Source organism: Drosophila bipectinata, chromosome 4 (assembly GCF_030179905.1).
Source record: "Drosophila bipectinata strain 14024-0381.07 chromosome 4, DbipHiC1v2, whole genome shotgun sequence".
Lineage (NCBI taxonomy): Eukaryota > Metazoa > Arthropoda > Insecta > Diptera > Drosophilidae > Drosophila > Drosophila bipectinata.
In genome coordinates, this window is record NC_091740.1 from 15377532 (window position 1) to 15390315 (window position 12784).

At 37.0% G+C, this 12784-nt stretch overlaps 2 protein-coding genes across 5 annotated transcripts in view; one reads left to right on the forward strand and one right to left on the reverse strand.

Moving 5' to 3' along the window:
- Window positions 1-237: 237 nt before the first annotated feature.
- Window positions 238-12784, reverse strand: part of NfI (Nuclear factor I) — a 262100-nt gene continuing 249553 nt past the window's right edge. For all 4 annotated transcript variants that reach the window (XM_043213373.2, XM_043213372.2, XM_070282370.1 and 1 more), the window contains 2 exons: window positions 4182-4377; window positions 238-4126 (listed from right to left, as the gene is read on the reverse strand). In XM_043213373.2, the coding sequence (XP_043069308.1) occupies window positions 4077-4126; window positions 4182-4377 (246 nt within the window). In that variant the 3' untranslated portion in view covers window positions 238-4076. The remainder of the gene's footprint in view (window positions 4127-4181; window positions 4378-12784) is intronic.
- Window positions 10670-11446, forward strand: LOC138926823 (uncharacterized). The gene is made up of 2 exons (XM_070282375.1): window positions 10670-10754; window positions 10799-11446. Exon 2 carries the CDS (start codon window positions 10913-10915, stop codon window positions 11444-11446), a length of 534 nt encoding a protein of 177 aa, XP_070138476.1. The 5' UTR covers window positions 10670-10754; window positions 10799-10912.

A 12784-nucleotide genomic window follows, 5' to 3' on the forward strand; every position in this document is an offset into this window, starting at 1 on the left:
TGAAGAATATAGATAGGGAAGCGTAGTTTTTTATTTATTTAAGAAATGTTGCTAGCAAAGCTTTTTTTAAAATAAAATACTCAATTTTAGTGCCCATTACAGCTTTTGAATTAACGAAAAATGAAATAAAAAAATACGTTTTTTTCGCTCAGTGAATTCTTTGCTCCCATTGTTTTTCTCTGCTACGCACACACTCAAATTTTAAACATGTGTTAGTTTTGCCCCCCACTGCTCTAAAAACACCAAAGTTATAGCATTTCCAATCAATCAGTTATATGGCAGCTATAGGATAAAGTCCGACTTACATGTAGTGCACGCATGTTACTTGCACGCAGTCAAAGGATAGATGGGTGTGTGTAAAGTTTCATGTCGATAGCTTTAAAACTGATAGACTAGTTTGCGTAAAAACAGACAGACTGACAGGCTGCTTGGACAGCTTATATCATTTCATAAAGAATCAAGATTAAGAATATATATACTTTATAGGGTCGGAGATATCTCCCTCACTGCTTTGCACTTTGACCAAAATTATAATACCATCTGCCCTGGCGTTACAAGATTTTCGTTTTGAGGCGGAAGTGGGCGTGGCAAAAATTTGACATAAGCTTGAATACCATACAAGTTAAAATTACAAATCTGTTCTATCTCTTATAGTTTTCGAGATCCACGCGTTAAAATTTTCGGATCGGATCATTTTTAGAGGAGTTATGGACTTTTTAGTCTGCTTTCTACTGAATCGGTAATATGGACGTAAGTTGTAGTAGTAGGCCGTTGTTTATTTTTGCCAAAGCTCAAAATTTAGCAACTTTAAAGGTTAGTTCAATTTTGGGTGAAAGAGATGAGTACCGGGTATAATAGTAGAATAGTATAATAATAGGTGTAATAGTCGGGAAACTCGACTTCAGACGTCCCCTCTTGTTATACCCGGTACTCGTAGAGTACACTAAGGCTTGCTTTTCACCACTATGTGCACTACTATGAACAGTAAAAAAGCCATTTAGTAAAAAAAAATTAAACAGTAGCAACATAAATATACTCCGTTTTAAAATTCTGGCAGATCGTTTTGAAGAATTTCTAAATTATGTTTCTTTTACATTATGCCATTTATTTTAATTTCCCTACATTTTACCACCTAAAACACAAACCATTACATTAAATTAGTCAAGACTTTACGTTACATTTACTAAGTATTTGTCCTTTTTTGCGCCAGACCTTACTGTTTTCCGTTCATTTGAATTTGGATTCATAGTAGCGAATAAGGCGTATGTTTTTTTAGTTTTTCAGCAATAGCACGGGTGGAGAAAACTTGATTAGTATCTGCCAATGTTTTCTTAATTTTTCAGCAACCCAAAAAGATAATTTTTATTTAAGGAGAAATAAAAACTTTGATGTCTGATGGCTGTCTGAATTCTGATGATGAAAGGTGATTATTGATGTAGCAATGTACATTGCTACACTTTTTAATTTACATTTCATAATTTCTTCTTTTAGAATTACAATAAATTTCCTATTTTGTTGTACATTGAATAAAAAATCTTAAATACATAAGTTGTTACCGTCTACTTTTGCATTTATCTGTTCTGAGTATTTAAAAATCAAATTTTGATCATGTAATCAATTCAGCGTTACACTTTAAGTATAAAAATTAAAATAATTTTTGTAGGTTACAAATGCTTTGTTTTTTTTTTTAGTTTGCCTATATATTCTTTATTACTTCAAGCTATCAAACGTGTTTTAGTAAATATTTCATGGACGTCGATTTTTGGGCCCTCTCCAAAAAACTTATTTTAGCTTGAAAACCAAAAAAATCTGACGCACAGGCAAAATTAAGAGGATAATTAGAAGACTAAAATCTATGTATTAAAAAACTAAAGAAAAAGTAGCAAAAGTCGGAAAATATTGTACATTTTATTGGTTTTTTATCCTGTGCCGTCTACAGAAGTTGTAGTGTATAAAAATCCAAAAGAGGCAACTGAGTTTGCTTCTTGATTTTTGCAACTTTTTATTGTTAGAGGTGCTTTGGTTGGAACTTTTTTATTTTTAAAAGAAAAGAAGAAGCAAAAAAAAAAATTTAACTTTCTAAAGTTTGTAAAATTCTGCTTAAATCCAGTAAAATACAATGTCTCAAGAACATATTCAACAAATTGATCATATGTAGCTGAATTTACCGTTCGTCAAATGTACTACAGTCAGTGTACGATTGTTTCTTAAATAAATGTTGTTAGCTATTTTCGACTCAATATGACCACTATTTTTTAAAATCTATCATAGTTTAAACCTTAAACTTTAAAACATCCAAAGATACATCCATATATTTAAAAAGTTCTTGAACTTTCGATACTCTACTCGTATTTTACAATTTTTTGTTCTTGTTCTTTTATTGATCTATCAAAGAGTTCAATCTTTTTAATCTTAATAATATATAATGGCTATCAATATCATTATCATACATATATACTATATGTGTATATAAATCTATATACAGTCTTTATAATATATAGACTGTATTATATTAAAATATATTATTATAATATTTGTATTCTTATATAATTTATTGTTATTGTATATATAAACTATATATAAATCAATTTAATTTGAAATACACAATTTTTTGAATGTTGGTTAAAGAGAAGAATTCCAGGTATCACATAGTGTATATGACAATGATCGACGGCTATAGTCGAGTATCCTTACCAGATGATACTTGGTATGCTTCTATTCCATAATATGACCCTTCTTTGATAAGGGTTATTTTATGATTCAGCTATCGGCAGCTATGTACAAAATCTATTTGACCTATCCAGCAGAGTGTATGAAAAGAAAAGAAGCACGTATACAATGTTTGAAATCTGTAGCTATAAAGTGAGAAGTTAGTTTAACAGACGAATGTTAGGAGGACCCACAATGTTACAAAAAATGTCTATACATATCCTAATATGTCTACAATAGGACAGGTAAATTTGATTGCTATAAGCGACCATTAAAATTGGAAAGTATTCGAAGAATATACATATCACGTAGAAAGTACGGGTCCAAAATGGATTTTAACCTCCCGCAGAGCAGAGATTTTTTTAGTGAGATATGCTAAGAATACTTTAGAGTTTCTGATTCTGATGGTCGCTTACCACGTTTTTTTTTTTGGTCCATACAAATTTACTCGTCCTAGTCCACATATGAGGTTCGATTTAAAGTTACATATTTATGTCGTTTGAGATTAAAAAGGTACGCAAGTTAAGCCATTTCTGATGGTTGAGTTATATTGAAGCAATAATATATAGTCAACCAATCTTGACTAATTATTGGATATTAATAAATATTAACGAAATTTTTCTTGGGGCACCCACAACAAAAAACATAGGTCCTTACTTAATCTTATCTGTTTAATAAATGTTATAATTATTATTATATATATTATGTTTTTATTTGCATATTTATAGAATATAACATATGTATATATTTCTAGAAAATAGATTTAAAAATAGCACTTACTAAAATAAAATACTTACACTAATACATAAATTTTATAAAATTTTCTTATTTCCCTTTTTGGAATACTAATTCCTGAATTACTAGCCTTAACAGAGGCGTCCGTTGCCCTGGTGCATCTAATTTTACAAAGAAACTACATATGTATATTCTATGAGTTGGAACTGTCTGCCTCATAGCGTTTTGCTCTCTTGAAAACATCTAAACCAGTGGTCGGCCCTTAATACATTCATATAATTTTAATGCATTAGTATAAGTAACTAATGCATACGCTTCATACGTTTATTTTGTTTATTCTGCCGCACACAGCAGAGTTCGGGCAAAAAAATGTTCTTTGCCGCCGGAATAGGGCCTTTCGACAACTTATCTAAGCCCTTGAAATGTAATATATTGCCTGTTATATGAAATATTGCCTGCTCGTTTGTTATTCCTACCTAAAGCATACCATACAATTTTGTTAATTAACGTTTCATTAATAGTTTATTTCCTTTGATTATTATGATTTTTATAAAATTTGTCTTTTCATACTTTAGGTACTTATATTTTTTCCATAAAACTCAAGTTTATTCTAAACCATACAATGTTTGAAATTATGATTCAAAGTCACGGTTTGCGTATTCTTCAATATAGCGCCCCGATGCTGAAAAATTATTTAAGCAAATTATTCATGTTATATAAAAAAAAAATAAACTTACCATCATCCATTAATATTACTTGAGTATTTTCTATATTTGTACTAGATATAGAATGCGATATTACATTCAGCTCTTCTTCGTTCCAACGTGTCCGGGTACTTGAACGCGTAACAGCCATTGGAGCTGAATAAAGGCTTAAATTGGTAGGGCTCAAAGCTCCAGACATTGTGGAAATAGGCCCCGTATATCCCAAAAGCTACAATTAATAGAAAGTTTTTATTGCTAATGGCTATTTTAATGATATAACAACGGGTTCACCGATGCAAACTCAAAAAAAGTACTTTGTAGCATTTTATCTAAAATCTTATCTATTATTAGGTCAAAATAGTGACTTGTGTCTTTGGCCCCGGGGGCTATGGCAGGCCTGCTCTGAAGTACAACCCCAACAGGCCGGGAAATCGTTTGACTTTTCAATTACTGAAATCAGCCTTATATTGAAATACACCCTATACTGTTTATATACTTGCAGAGGAAAAGAAATTCGGTCAAAAATGTGCAACACAGTGAAGGAGTCATTTTCTACCCTATAATGTATACATATTCTTGATCTGGATTAATTTAATCGATCGACCGACTATATCCTATAGCTGTCATATAACTGAAAGATGGCAAATGACTGTAATAGGTTTCTTCCACCATCAACGATCCCGTTCAGTTTATTTTCAAGTCAGATTCAGTCAGCCGTTGTTGCCAACAGCGGCAGCGAAGAGACGGCTATTTATTCTTAAGTATATAGCTATGCTCGCTTAGGCCGAGGTATTTGCACATATATGTAAGAAGTCCGAATTTGATTGATCTTCCGATCTTACCACTCTTCACCAATGACTCAATTATTGCATCAACCAATTGTCCCTTTCTCTTAGAATCTCTTAGGGCAATTGTTTATTCTTTCCATGTACCCTTTTGGGTTATTTCTCTTAAGCCGAGGTTTGTTGGTTATCTGGTAATTAAAAATTGGCAGTCATATTCCGGGAGCAGGCCTGTCATCTTCAATCGGTCTAGCCTTAAGCAATTAAACGAAGTTTGTGAAACAAATAAGAAATAATAACAAAGTTTTTTAAAATAAAAAATAAAGAATAAAAAATTATTTTTTTAAAAAGTGAACTTCGGGATAAATTGAATTAACTTTGCGGCTAAGACACAGCGGGCGTATTTCGGGCACTTAGGTTCAGATATGACCGAGACCTCAAATTATGTAAAAACTTCGACAATGTGTTACAGTGTGTTCCCCCTTTAGTATTTTTGGTACAATGGGTGGTCGAAAAAATCCTTTTTTAGCTCCTTTGAAAAATAACGTAATATAATGGAGGTATTTTCTAATATAAATTTTACAAACTTTAAGAAATGATATAATTTATAGCAATAGGATTAAATTTTTTTTTTGTTTAAGTTTCAGTTTTACACTTACTAGTTTTACTATTTTTCTTTATTTTTTTTATTTTTATCTAAAATATGTTTATATTATGTATGATTATTTTATGTCCGTTTATTTTTATATGCATGGCCATGATATATTTATGAAATTAAAATTGATTACTTGTATAACAAAAATTGATTATAATAAAAAGTTTTATTCTATCTTTTTGTACTAGATGTTTTCTATTTTTTTTTATTTGATACTAGCAACCCCGGCAAACGTTGTTTTGCCCTTTTTTGTTTTCTATAAGGGCTAGCTGTTTTTTCTTCATTTATTTTGGTTAATAAATATTTTTCAGTATTTCAAGTAGATCCAGTATTTTTATGTACCACAAAATTCCCCTCGCCAATATCTAACAGTTGTTTAGAGAAAGGGTGGATCCTGACGCATTTGATCGCGCTTATTCTTGGTCAGTTCTTGTTCAACATTACGCCACAGTCGCGATGATTTTAAGCAAGCATTGAATTCATCAGCGTCCGTTAACCGTGAACACCTTAAAAGGAGTAACAAAGGGCCGTAAAGGGCCGTAGTTTATCATTGTTTCTTATATCCCTAAATGACCAATCCAATTCCCCATTCCAATTTTACGACCTATAGTGCATTCATCCAAAATATGGGCACTATGCCCATAGACGATTGTTTTTATGTTGCACACTGCATCTGGATTATTTTAAATGTTCAATGACAACTCTTAAACAACCTGACCAACGCATGATGTTCATGAAGCAGACACTGCAAGTCTTGAAGAATTGCTCGCTTCATTCCTGCATTGATCCCTAGGCGTCGATCAAGTTTTTCTTCCATGTTGCCCATGAAATATATTTGTAAAAATTTATTTTGTGTATCTTCGAAAGGTAGTAATGATCCAATTCGATGGTGAATCTGTATGGTGAATTGTATCTACAAAATAAAAACCAGATTCTTTAACTACATTCTATGTAAGTACAAAAATAAATACCTTAAATGTCGGATTAAAACCTCCTTCTTCGATAATGTCTGCCCCAAATGGCGTCATTTGGAAACCACTATTGTATTTTCGAGTATTTGCAAGAAAGTGGCGTGATTCTTGTGTTTCGCCGCAAAGCAATGAATACAATGGCTCATGTGGCGGAGTCAACACTGGCAATTTCACTTTACCATTAACGCAGCATAATCCAGGCGTTTCTCCGGAAAACTTTAATGCACCACAATACTCGCAAACAACGTCCATTTGCCCAAGAGAAAAAATCTAAAAAAAAGTCCCAAGCTTCTATTTTCAAAAATACGAAAGTTGATATTTCTACCAAGTACCATTTCCGATCGTTCAGTTATATGGCAGCTATAGGATATAGTCAGCCGATCGTTATGAAATTTGGTAGATCGGATTAACTGACCAAAAATAGAATGTGTACCAAGTTCCAGCTTTCTATCTTAAAAAACACGTAAGTTGGGTCATTTCCGATCGTTCAGTTATATGGCAGCTATAAGATATAAACGGCCGATCCCGGCCGTTCCGACTCCCTGCGTGCAAAGGAAATAAGGGTGTGTGCAAAGTTTCAAGTCGATAGCTTTTAAACTGAGAGACTAGTTCGCGTAGAAACGGACAGACAGACGGACAGACGGACATGCTCATATCAACTCAGGAGGTGATCCTGATCAAGAATATATATACTTTATAGGGTCGGAGATGTCTCCTTCACTGCGTTGCACACTTTTGATCAAAATTATAATTATGGTATAATTATGATTGCCCCCTTCCCCAGGCAGATACCTGTATACGCCCCTGGGGCCTCGCAAATAAACGGGCTTGCCCATTAAAAGATCATATAATAAGCTATTCTCGGAGAAAAAGGGACAGAAAATAAGATTTGCTGATTGAATGTTAAATGTTGAAGGCTTATCTGTCATTTTAGGCGGCGAATAAGTTGTTTGAAAAAATATTGCGAATAGATCGGCAATGGCCTGATCCGAGGTCTCAGATGAATTTTCAAATGTAAGAAAAGGCGGTAGAGATACATGTTTACGCTTAGTGTTTACAAAGTTATAACAGAAATTTATAACAAAGTTATAAAGAAAGAAGGGTGTGTGTAAAGTTTCAAGTCGATAGCTTTTAAACTGAGAGACTAGTTTGCGTAGAAACAGACAGACGGACAGACAGACAGACGGACACGCTCATATCAACTCAGCAGGTGATACTGATCAAGAATATATATACTCTATAGGGTCGGAGATGTCTCCTTCACTACGTTGCACCCTTTTCACCAAAATTGTAATACCTTTTGCAAGGGTATAAATATAACTGTTAATCTCACAAGCTTCATTTTAATCTTAAGGAGAGAGAGACCGTTGCACTCTAAAAAATTTTACCTCTCTTTCTGGCCAAAATCATTTTTTGAAAGTTAAAGAATTTAAACACCTTTAACTGCATATCATTCACAATATATCAATTTTCAATGTTGCATACCAGACATTTTCATAGATGGCGCCACGGCGAAGAAATCAGCTGTTGATGTTAACTCTTACATGAGCTTGCAATTTTAGATTTGAGTGCCATTTTAGAAACGCAAAAAGTGAAAAATTAATGAACAAAATCAAAATCTTTGATTCAAAAATATGAATTCAAAAATATGAATACTTTTTAGTGTGGTTTTTTTATGAGTTTGTGTAGGGGAAATGTCCAAAAAACTTGATGTCCTTTTAATAGAGTACAAATGTAAGTAGTCTAGCAAACGAATTTTTAGAATTAAATCTCATTTTTAAAAAGAGATTAAAACTAAGTCCGGCCGAGTCCATGAATTTCCTTTATATGAGTAGAAAAGCTTTATAATATTATATTATATTTTAAGGAGGCAACCTCGAAACCTTTAATTTAAAAACCACCAAAAAAACCTGTTTTTTTAGGTAGCATGTGATTTTTAAATATGTTATCATGTGATCGCGGTGCCACACCCACAATCAAATCTTAGTTCTTTTGGCCATATAAACTCAATTCAAAAATCGGAATCCAAATATCTTGCTTAGTTTTTGAGTTAGAATGTGTATCTTAAATGTGGCCGGTACCATGCACACATTTTTTTTTAAATCCTAAATCTATTGAACATGTGAACTCAAAACAAAAATCAGAACTAAAATATCTTTCGTTCTTGATAAATTAATTTGGGCCGAAAAAAGTGGTCAAATTTTCTATAGTGCTTTGGTCCTTTCGTGCGTGTATGGGTGAACTTCCCACATCTATCGAGTGGATACACTAAATAAAGAAATATTGGCCTGCCTAGGAATTCGTTTTCATCTTAGAATCAGGTGCATGCTGCAAAAGGTACTATTGCAGGTGACTTCTATTTATCATTTTGGCGTTGTTAAAATTGTGTGCATATTAAATTGGCGGGTAGTGGTCACAAATATCGTATAAACGATCTCGTATCTCTTTAAGTGATAAAGATGGTGCGTTATCGACATTGGGCCACTATAATTCGGGGATATTGAAGTCGCCCGCAGCTACAAGCTGGTGACAATCAGTCATAAGATACAAAACGGATAGAATAGCAGACAAATTATGCCATGCGATGCAAAAAGTGAACTATCAGAATATAGTTTAGGGAGTTTGCTTCGTAGCCCCTTAGTTTTTTGATAGGTAAGTGTTAGTGCATTATATTCGTTTTTTGAATTTGTGGACGAAGAAGAGGTGGAAGGTTGGTCAATGGTTATAATATGTTGAAATTTTCCTCCCAATGGTTTTAAAACTATTTTCTTTACGGTACCAGACTGTTTATCTTGGACGAAAATGTTCTTTGGCCAACAATTGGGTAAACAAGTCTTGCACATCAGCGCGGGCAAAAAATGTTTGTTTTAGGCCTTGGGGTAGCAAAAATGAGCGGCTGCGTTATTGTCGGCTGAGCAGGCTGAGGCGGATCACAAACATCGGAGTTTTTACGCTTAGTGGACTCATTTACTTTTTAAGCCAGTCAAAGAGTCATTTTTCTACTACATCTTGATGGGTCGAAAAATGCGCTGAAGCTTGTTATGAATATTTAGTTCGACTTAGGGTCGCGGTGTTATCGGCAAACTTAGATATAGTCAGTTGTCTGATCGTAGAGATATAAGAAGTGTAGAGTAGGTATAAAGTTGGCCCGAGAACGCTGCCTTGAGGAACTCCAGGTTCGATGTTATGTTCAGCTGACATGGAAGTATTGCATCTCACAAAAAATATCTTATTGTCAAGATATGACTTTAAGAGTTTATTAAGCGACTTTAATTTTCGCCATTTTATTTTAATGTTATGTATAATACTTTTGAACAAAATTATAATACCCTCTGCAAAAGTATAATAAGTACCAAGAAAATTTCAATATCCTTAAGGGGAGAGTAGGTCAAATCATGCGAAAAAAGCCATGTTTTTGTGATTTTTTTCCTGACGACACAGTTAAAATTTATTTATTCAACCAACGGTATATTAAAGTATGAATTGCGGTGCCCCTCATAACTCCGTGCTGGATCATTTGTAATCAAAAAATTAAAGTTCATTCGTTAGATAATAGTTTGCCCCAGGTAACGCTGTGAAGGTTTTTTGAAAATTGCAATTTTTTTTTAATTTTTTCGAAGACTTTGAAGTGAAAAACTCAATTTTTTGGGAAAAAATCGGTTAATTTGTCATTGCAAAATCAAAATTATGAACAAAAAAAAAAAAAACTCGACAGCGTTACCTCGTAAAATATGTACAGAAATAGTGTTTCAAAAGGATCGGGGCAGTAGTTTTGAAGTTATGAGGGGCACCGACTTTGAAAACGTGAGTTGTGGGAAGAACGCTTTAAAGTTTTAAACACAAAAAAATCCAGTGTAAAACCTTTATAAGCAACTTCGTCAATAACTAATAACTTCGTCAATTTTGCTTTTATTGACTTGAAATTTTGACACAATATTCTTCAGATATGCATTCAATTTAAAAAATAAAAAAAAAATGAAAAAAAAAAAATTTAATACCTTACCCTCCCTGTCGCGGAACGAACTAGTGGCTATCGATAGTTGAGATTAGTGTTAGGTGTTAGATGTCAGTATTTTGTATGTTTAGGGTTTTAGGTTTATGTTATCTGTTCACACTAAATCGGGTAGCTTGGAAGAAATAATTGGGCGGATAAAGCACATCGATTTGCGCCATCACAGAAAGGGGAAGAGAAACTGCGGTATGTAGGATAAGGAATTATGTATCAGAACAATTGTCTTTTAGAATAAAACGATCGTTACACACCACATCACTTCAACAACTGTCCAATCTGAGTGTTATAAGGCATACCTGTGATCGGCCAAGCGATGACAAATTCTTTTATTCGCACTCTGCAAGATGATGCCCACGAAGCACTCACCCAGGCGGAGCCTCAGGCTGGAAGCCTCAGGCGTTCCCGCAACTGCGACCACCACGGCCACAGCAACTGACACCGCAAACAGCTCTGCGAGTGTGGCTGGTGATCGGCAGAGGCCACAGACTCCGAAGGAAAGTGGAACAGCCGCCAGGAAAGCGGCAAATAACCTGCAGCCCGAAGCGACGGGGCAGACTACGGATTCCACAACTGTAGTGGCGACCTTAATGGAAAGGATCGCACGTCTGGAGACGGAGCTGGCGAAGGCAAGAGCAAGTGGAGGACAAGCAGAGGCCGCCAGAGATCCCGTTGGAATCGGGGCACGCGGCGTTGGAGTGAGCGGTGCAGCGAATACACCGCCATGTTCGAGTGGAACGCTGGCACATCATGCAGCGCCACGGCAGAGTTTGAGCGAAAACCTGCCCAGGCAGATGAGGGACAATCTGCAAACGGATCTCGGAGTGACGCCATCGCTGCAGTTGCCGGCACAAGTGAGTGCAAATTTGCCGCCACAATGAAGTGCGAATTTCGCGCCGACGCTTGGCGGCCATTGGGCAAACGGGCAACCTGTGTCAACAACAACAATACTGGGCTATTCTCCGCCATCTTGTGTGACCGCCGCAGCACAGCCGGTGCTAGGTTATGTTCACCCATAGGTACTTGCGCCATCGCCCATATCATATGGAGCGCCGACGACAAGCATACAAGGATGGACGCCACGCAGACTACCTGATCTTCCCGATTTCGAGGGTCAACCAGGGGATGGCCAATATTCCTGTGTGCGTTCACGGAGACAACTGCAGCCTACAAGTGCACCGAGTTGGAGAACAACCAGAGGCTAGTGAAAGTCCTGAAGGGAGAGTCTCGCGAAACAGTGAAGTCGTTGCTCATCCATCCCAGCAACGCACAAGCTGTTATGGAGCAGCTACGATTCCGGTATGGATTCCCGGAGCAACTGATCCGCAGCCAATTGGAGAGCGTGCGCGAAGTGCAGCCGATTCAGGAGGCCAACATCGCGAGGATCGTGCCGTTCGCGACGAAGGTTAGCAACCTGTCAGCGTTCCTGCAGTCGACCGCGACCGCCAGCCAGCACCTAGCCAACCCAACCCTAATGGAGGAGCTGATAGCCAAGTTGCCGCTAAGCAAGAGGTTGGACTGGGCAAGGCACGCGGCCACGATACAGCCGTATCCGACGGTGGCGCACCTGAGCGAGTGGCTCCATGAATTCGCCAAACTGGTGTGCACTGTCACGGACGCCGGAGCCAGGGAACAACCGAAGCGAACGATTCTGCACGCGAATAGTGTTCGCGAGGAGGAGCGATATGTCAACCGCCCCAGATGCTGCCCTTTATGCGAGGGACAGCACCAGGTCAGGGACTGCAAGGACTTCATCAGCGCCTTTACAACGACACGGATCGAGTCCGCGAGGAAGCGACGACTGTGCTTTTCGTGCCTGGAGCCCGGACACATGTCCCGCTTCTGCAGGAAGAGCCGCGGATGCAACGTCCTCGGATGCCAGATGAGGCATCACCACCTTCTCCACGAAGTACCTGAACGATCCAAACGGCCGCCAGTCGCAGATGGGGGCCACAGGAGGGATCAGGACCGACAGCCGTACAGAGACGGCAACAATCGGAGGGGAGTGCCACGGTCAGTCGGCCGCAGTTGTAGACGCGCGACGTGAGCGGGATGAAGGGCGATCGGCGTACGATCGCCAGGAGTTGCCGCACAGAAACCTCAGCATCGACCCAATTGGATGCCACCTGCTGTTCAGGATTCTACCCGTGACGCTGTACGGCGAGAATACGAAGGTCGACACGTACGCACTGCTGGATGAAGGATCGTCTGTCACACTC

Coding starts and splice junctions, on each gene's coding strand:
- LOC138926823 (XM_070282375.1), top strand. CDS start 10,913: ATGATGCCCACGAAGCACTCACCCAGGCGGAGCCTCAGGCTGGAAGCC.